Genomic DNA, 7,715 nt, shown 5'->3' with positions numbered 1-7,715 from the left:
TGTTGCTGCTTCATCATGTTGCTGCTTCTTGTTGCTGCTTCTTGTTGCTGCTTCATCATGTTTCTGCTTCATCATGTTGCTGCTTCATCATGTTGCTGCTTCTTGTTGCTGCTTCATCATGTTGCTGCTTCTTGTTGCTGCTTCATCATGTTTCTGCTTCATCATGTTGCTGCTTCATCATGTTGCTGCTTCTTGTCGCTGCTTTATCATGTTGGTGCTTTATCGTGTTGCTGCTTCATCATGTCGCTGCTTCGTGTTGCTGCTTCAGGCTACAGACAAAGGTCAAAGTACAACATCTGGATCACGTCATGAATCTCCCGGCAGCGATCAGATAAACTCGTCTTTGCAAAGGAAACTTCTTTTTGAAGGTCGTCTGGAAATCAGAACAGTCATCTCCTAAATGAAACCTCTTCAGACCACAGAGAGTGGAGCTCCAGGCTTCTTACCAAACACAGATGCATGCTGGGAAACTGGACTTGTTTTTAAACGTGACTCAAACATCCTGTGGGGGACCACAGACCCAGACTGAGTCTCACCAGGGTTTCTGCTCGCTGTCACTAATCTGAAAACCCCACAGTCTGTCTCAGTCCAACTGATGATACATGAACATCCGGAGCCCCCTGGTCCAGACCCTGGTCCAGTCCCTGGTCCAGACTCTGGTCCTGAACGGTCACTGTTAGATGGTTTTCTCTGTTTTCAGAAATGATTTTTGGTCGAATGCGGGGCAGAGTAAATGTTGCAAATGTTTGCACGCCCACGAGCAAGAGACGAGTAAAAAAACAAGTTTTTGTTCAGATTATTCGAATGACGATTCAAACGTCAGGAACCGACAGATTAGAGAATAAAACGAACAGATGTGTACCAGCAGGAGACGGAGTTCTGCTTTTCATCAAACTTTACCTGAAGTTAACGAACGTAAAGACAAAAATTTACTGCTGCCACAGAAAACTGAGACGTGTTGAAGGAGCTCACAGGAACCGACCTGTTTGAGAGGACCTTGGTTCTCCACAGATCAGATGTCTGTGATTAACAAACATCTGCACCAGAGCTGGTGGCACCAGGAGAGACTAGAGTTCTCTGCAGACCGAAAGAGTGCGTTTCTGGAGAACAGGCGTTTGTAGAGGACAAGCACTGACTGGCAGCTGTATCTGCTGCTCTTTAGTTAAGTTACGTCAGGTCTTTTTTAAAACTGAAGGTTTCCAAGAACCAGCGTTAAATCTACTGTCAAACACAAGAAGATTCTCTTTAGTTCTTGTAGGCTGCACCTGACACAGGTTGTCTTGAGTCTGGTCTGGGTACAATGAAATATATGAAGCATCTGAAGAGAAACCTGCTCCATTTGTCTCAACGTCTGGTCTCAATTAAAGATCATGAGTCCTGTAACGAGTTAACAACCCAAAACAAAATGTTCTTTAGAAGTTCTTCTATGAGATGTGATGTATGAGAGGAGCTGAAACATGGAGAAGGACTGACCCTTAAAATGTGAGACAGCTGAGGAAGTGAACCAGTAAACAGAATACCTGCTCCAGTTGCAGAACTCTGACAGAAACTGACAATCACTCATCTGCAGCGACTGATTTAAGAGTTGAACAAGAAAATGTGAAGTTAAAGAAACATCCTTTGTCCAAAAGACAGTTCAAGTATCATTATTATTTTGGTTACTTTATTTTTATTTATTTATACCATACCATACCACTTTATTTATAGAGCACTTAAAACAGCAACAAGGCCAACCAAAGTGCTGTACAGACAGAACAACAGGTAACACACAAAGCAAAATACAAAATGAGGTAAATCAGAATATAGACATAAAAACGATGCAGATAATGACGACAAACCAGTGTGGAGCATACAGGATCAAACACAGATCATCTGGTGTTGAAAGATACTGAATAGTAGTGAGTTTTTAAATGGGACTTGAAAACCGAGAGGGAGGGGCCTGTCTGACAAGCAGAGGTAACTCATTCCAACGGCTTGGTCCTGCTACAGAGAAGGCCCTGTCACCTCTGCGCCTAAGACGAGTTCCTGGAACTGTGAGGAGCAACTGGTCCGCTGACCTCAGGGAGCGTGGTGGGACATAGGGTTGTAGCAGATCAGAGAGATGGGGGGGGGGGGACACTGTTCAGTGATTTGTAGACATACAGGAGTATTTTGAACTGGATTCGAAAGTGAACTGGTAACCAGTGCAGTGAGGCCAAAACTGGTGTAATGTGCTCTCTTTTGCCTGTACTGGTTAAAAATGGGGCTGCTGCATTCTGGACCAGTTGTAGTCGTGCAATGGAGGTCTGACTGATACCAAACAGGAGTGAATTGCAGTAATCAAGCCTAAATGTAATGAATGCATGTATTACTGTCTCCAGGTTCTTTTTGGACAATATGGGCTTCAGTTTAGACAGCCGCCTCAGTTGGAAGAAACATGATTTAACGATCATGTTTACATGATTGTTAAGTTTCAGGGAAGGGTCCATTATCACTCCCAGATTAGTGACTCTTTGTTTTTCTGACAGGGTTAGAGCGGAGAGGTCGATGCAGTGGTTTGTGATCGTGTCGTTGGGAGGGAACAACATGACTTCAGACTTCTTTACTAGTGGTTAGGAAGATGTCGTTAAAGACCTTCAGCAGGGCAGTTTCAGTGCTGTGGAGAGGTTTAAAGCCAGATTGGAAAAGCTCTAAGATGGCGTGATCCTCCAGGAAGCACTTCAACTGGGACTCAACTATTTTCTCCAGTAGTTTAGAAACAAATGGGAGTTTGGAGACAGGCCGGAAGTTGGAAACGACTGAGGGGTCAAGGTTTGGCTTTTCAGGAGAGGCTGGACAGCAGCATGTTTAAAGGATTTTGGCACCACGCCAGTGGATAAACTACTGTTTTCTATGGCAAGAATGGACGGACCTAGAGTTGGAAACACCTCCTTTAGTAGTCGAGGGGGGACTACATCACAGGGGGAACCAGAAGGTTTCAAGTTGCACATGACCTGCTCTAGAGAAGATAGAGTGATGGGTTCAAAATGGTCAAAAGGAGCTACAGATTGAGGTGGGATGGATGGGTCATGAGTTGGAGGGGAAATGAGAGCCCTGGTGGTCGCAATTTGTTCCAAAAAGAAATGTAGGAAGTTGTCGCACAGCTCAGTCAAGGCTTCCAGAGGTGATGGTTCAGTGAGGTGGAGAACAGAGTTTAGGGTGGAGAAGAGGACACGTGGGTTGTGAGAGTTTGAGGTTATGATATCAGAAAAGTATTTGGATTTAGCAGCTTTCACTGCTTTCTGATAACGGCACCAACTCTCTTTAAGTATTTGAAAAGAGACCTGCAGCCTGTCTTTCCTCCACTTGCGCTCTGCCCTCCTACATTGCTGCCTAACGGCCTTGGTGACGTCACTCAGCCAAGGTTCTGCTCTGAGTTTTGATTTTTTGGTTTTAACAGGAGCAACATGATCCAGAGTCTTTAAGCAGACAGAGTTGAACTGGGATGTCAGCTCCTCAGTGGTGGTGAGAAACACTGGGGGCTGAATGATCATTTCAGAGTTATAAACATCTGTGAAACGTGCGGCAGGAAATGGTTAATGGTCCGGCTGCGACGTGCAGGAATGCACGACTTAGGAGTTAGATGGGGGAAGGTGAACTCGAACTGGACTGGCATGTGGTCTGAAAAAACATTATCACCAATTTCAAGATTATTAACAGTCACATCGTGTTAAAACAAGGTCCAGTGTATGTCCTCGCTCTTGGGTGGGACTGTTTACATGCTGAGTTAGATTAAATGAGTCCAATAGATCTAAAAAGTCCTTAACCAAGGGCTTCTCAGGACAGCACACATGCAAATTAAAGTCCCCAATAATGAAAACATGATCATATTTTGGTGTGATTTCAGCCAAGAAGATCAGAAAACTCAATTTTGAAATCCTTAGACCGAGGTGGGCGGTAGACGAGTGCAAATAAAGTCTGAGGTGAATGTCCGAGTTCAAAGATGCTCAGCTCAAAGCTGGCGCAGGAAACTGGGATGGGCAGTTGTTTACAGTCAAAAGTTGATTTGAATATTGTTAATAATCCACCACCGCGCCGGCCTGATGGCCGCGGGGCGTTTAAATACAAACAGTTCGGTGGCAATAATTCCGTCAAGGCGCTGGACTCACCCGGAGACATCCAAGTCTCTGTGATGCACAGAAAGTCCAACTCGTACTCTTGAAAGTAGTCCCTGAGGATAAAAGTTTTGTTGGTAACAGATCTTGTGTTGACCAAACACATCCGGATACTGTCCAAAGTGGAGCTAGCAGCGGTGGAGTTTGCGCACATCAGTGGCCTCAGATTTTCAATAACAGCCCCTCCGGGTCAGTCCGAGCTGCGCACCGACCGACAACTCCCGTTGTTTACCTGGTCCGGGCACGCGGGAAGCTGGCGATGGAAACCATGACCACCAGTGGAAGAGGAAGATGCAGCGCACAGGGCTTTAAGCTTTAACAGCCGCCCAGCACGTTTTCCCCTGCATCCGAAGCGATGTCTCTGGGCAGGCAGGTGAGGAGTGCAGCGGAGGTAAACAGGCACGTCCGCCAGCAGGGGGGGGGTATCCAGTGGTACGCTCATAATGTTCCAAAGAAGCGACATCAGTGACAGAAAACCAAAGATCCAGAAGCTGTTGTCGGTCATACATCAGTAGTGAGTTAATGTCAGATAAAAAACGAACTAAACAAAAATAATCCGAACACCGTCAGCAGAGGTGAATTGCAAGCCATGTACATGGGCGCCATCTTACCGGAAGTCTTATTTAGTCTATTTATGAACTGATTGTAACTATTTTCACATTTTTCAACAACCAAAACGGATTTTTTTTTTTTTTTATGTAATGGCTAGGTATTAAAAAACAAACTTTTAGCACGAGAGGCGGAAAGAGAAGTTATGGAGATGCCACTAATGTTGAACCAGTTAACACCAAAGACATAATATGTCAGTGGTTAACACAAACGACTCGTTTTTTTTTTTGTCCAGCCTTTTTTTTATCTCATCCAATCAGATGTTGCCCTCTGGATACGCCTTCCATTTTTGTCTGCAGAGACACCTACTTGCCAGGAGAGGCACTGCAGTGTTATCAGGGAGTTGCTGGAGCAACTGGCTGTGAGTGATGGGCAGCAGACTCAGAGGAGACTCAGCCAGAATCACCAGAACCTGCTGGGACCACATGGTGGGTTTCCATGAGAGCAGGGTCTCGGGTGGAGAGGATGTTCAGTGGTCCAATGGTTGGACCACACGTCATGAAGGTTCTAGTCCAATAGCCTGGTCATCCTCCACAACATGTAAGACTTTACATCTTGCTGATCTGGTTTTGAGACAGTTTTTTCCGCGACAGCTTAGAATCAAAGAGAAACTGCAGAGGAGTCCTGATAAGCTCGTCCCACAGGAGTCCCGATACGCTACTCCCACAAGAGTCCAGATAAGCTCCTCCCACAGCAGCAGACATCAAACACAAACATCACAGATGGTCAGCAGAACGGATTTTTACTTGCAGGTGATGAGGAGGAGGAAGATCTCTGCTGGTAACCAAAGAAAACACTCTTTGTAAGTTTATTTCTAACAGACAGTGTGGGGGGGTGTCCTTGTGGTCAGCACAGCCATGGAAAGGCGCGCTGTCTCCTCCGTGCTTTAAAACTACCCAGTCTCCTTCCACAAGTTCTTGACCATCTTCATGAGTTTTGCTGGAACGGTTGAATGGAAGCAGTGTTTCCTCTCAGCCTCCACCATAAATCAGAGCAGCGCCTGCAGCCACTCTTTGAATAAACATGCCAACAAAGTTTCGACCAATCACAGAACATGTGGCTCAGACACCTGAGAGAAACTGGTTCTGCCCGGGGACCGTGCACAAGACGGGGTCTCAGTGGGGTTCTCATCAGTGAGACACAACTTCTGCACTTCTCATAGAGTTTGAACCAGCACAAGACAAACCCCACCGAGTGGACCATCGTGTTCCAGACTAATGTCTGAACACAGACCCTGGGCTTTACCAAGACTCAGAACCATCCTGCACCAAGTCTATCAGCTGGACCACAGGTCTACCATCCCCTCTGTCCTGAGAGGACATGAGCACCAAAACAGGGTTTGCTGTCCATGTTACATCAATCTTCTTCTTCTTTCAACTTTTCCCTCTTCAGGGGTCTCCACAACGAGTCCTCCTCCATCTCTCTCTGTCCTCACTTTGTCCTCGCTCTGTCCTCACTCCAACTACCTCCATGTCCTCTCTAACTGCATCCATATTTCTAACATCCTACCAATATACCCACTGTCCCTCCTCTGGATATGTCCAAACCACTGCCCCTCCTCTGGACATGTCCAAACCACTGTCCCTCCTCTGGACATGTCCAAACCACTGTCCCTCCTCTGGACATGTCCAAACCATCTCTGTGTCCTCTCTAACTTTATCTCCCAGTTGTTCAACCTGTGCTGGACCTCTGATGATCTCTTTCCTGATCTTCTCCATCACTCCATCCTGCCTGGACTCTCTTCTTCACCACACTCCCCATGTTCCTGGACAGTGGACCCCAAGTCCTTGAAGTCCTGCACCTTTGTGACCTCTGCTCCTTGTAGCCTCACTGTTCCACCTCCTCCCTCTCATTCACACACATGGACTCTGTCTTACTACGGCTGACTTTCATTCCTCTTCTTTCAAGTGCATACCTCCACCTCTCCAAGTTCTCTTCCACCTGTTCCCTGTTCTCACCACAGATCAATGTCGTCTGCAGACGTTGCCATGTCTCGTCAGAGTTCAGCTGTAAAACCGTTTGTGTCACCGTCAAGCTAGTGGTCTCACACACGGGCTGAGTCATTCGTCCCACTACAATAAAAGCCCTCTGTCTGTCTGGAGAGGTTCTGGTTGGGGAGGGGGGGACTCCTGCCAGACCCGGTCTGACACATGGGCTGAGTCATTAGAACCATAAACCTGCTGAATCAGCCCAACGTGGCATCAGCTGGAGTGGAGCTGAACATTGTGTTCCAGTGAGTCCTTTTCCAGAAAGTTTCAGTTTGCTGCAGGACTGTTGGGGGGAGGGGGGGACCACATTGAGGGTCCGGGTGTCAGGAAGTGGGCTTTGATTCAGCCGGATGTTTGTGTTTCAGGTTCTGCTCTTCAGTCCAGGTGGAAAGGATGGGAGCCAACAACAACAAGAACTCTGACACCGCCGGGACACCGGCCCGCCGCTGGAACCCTTTCAACAGCATCAAGGTCCGGTTTCACTTCACATCTAGACCCGTTCACACATCCAAACAAAACAGAACCTGGCAGATTCTGTTGGTCCGAGCAGCTCATTGTTGTAGAATAAAGCTTCAGTCCAACAGAATCTGCACCAGCTTTAATGTTATTTATTATCTGCGAGGGTGGACCTGAAGGTTTCTGCAGGGCTGCGTGGGTCGGTCCAGATATTAATTCATTGACACCACAGATGTTCCTGAATCAGATCAGTACCACTGATCATGGACCTGTGTGTGGTTTGGGATGTTTCCCACCACAAGATTTCTGAACAATAAAATTCAAGACAACTGCAGTTCTGATCCCCTGAAGTCTAAAAACTGTTTGAAGTGTTCGTCTCAGAACCAGCAGGTTGTTTCATACGAGCTGCAGCTGCTTCAACACGTCGGAGACGGTTCACTTCACACACCTGAAGGCTCACAAACGATGGCGGTGCCCCCACATGCAGAAGTGCATGCTGGGCCGCAGAACTGTGGAACCCCCCCCCCCC

At 46.9% G+C, this 7,715-nt stretch overlaps 1 protein-coding gene across 1 annotated transcript in view; it reads left to right on the top strand.

Annotated features, from left to right (window-relative positions):
- Positions 1 to 7,715, top strand: part of slco2b1 (solute carrier organic anion transporter family, member 2B1) — a 37,503-nt gene that overhangs the window by 1,086 nt on the left and 28,702 nt on the right. Inside the window, exon 2 of the mRNA XM_037687217.1 lies at positions 7,096 to 7,201. Within this exon, the coding sequence (XP_037543145.1) occupies positions 7,124 to 7,201 (78 nt within the window). The 5' untranslated portion in view covers positions 7,096 to 7,123. The remainder of the gene's footprint in view (positions 1 to 7,095; positions 7,202 to 7,715) is intronic.

This window comes from Nematolebias whitei, chromosome 14 (assembly GCF_014905685.2).
Source record: "Nematolebias whitei isolate Nwh7 chromosome 14, NemWhi1, whole genome shotgun sequence".
NCBI lineage: Eukaryota > Metazoa > Chordata > Actinopteri > Cyprinodontiformes > Rivulidae > Nematolebias > Nematolebias whitei.
Note: the sequence above shows the minus strand (reverse complement) of the source record. Positions and strands in the feature narration are given on the sequence as shown.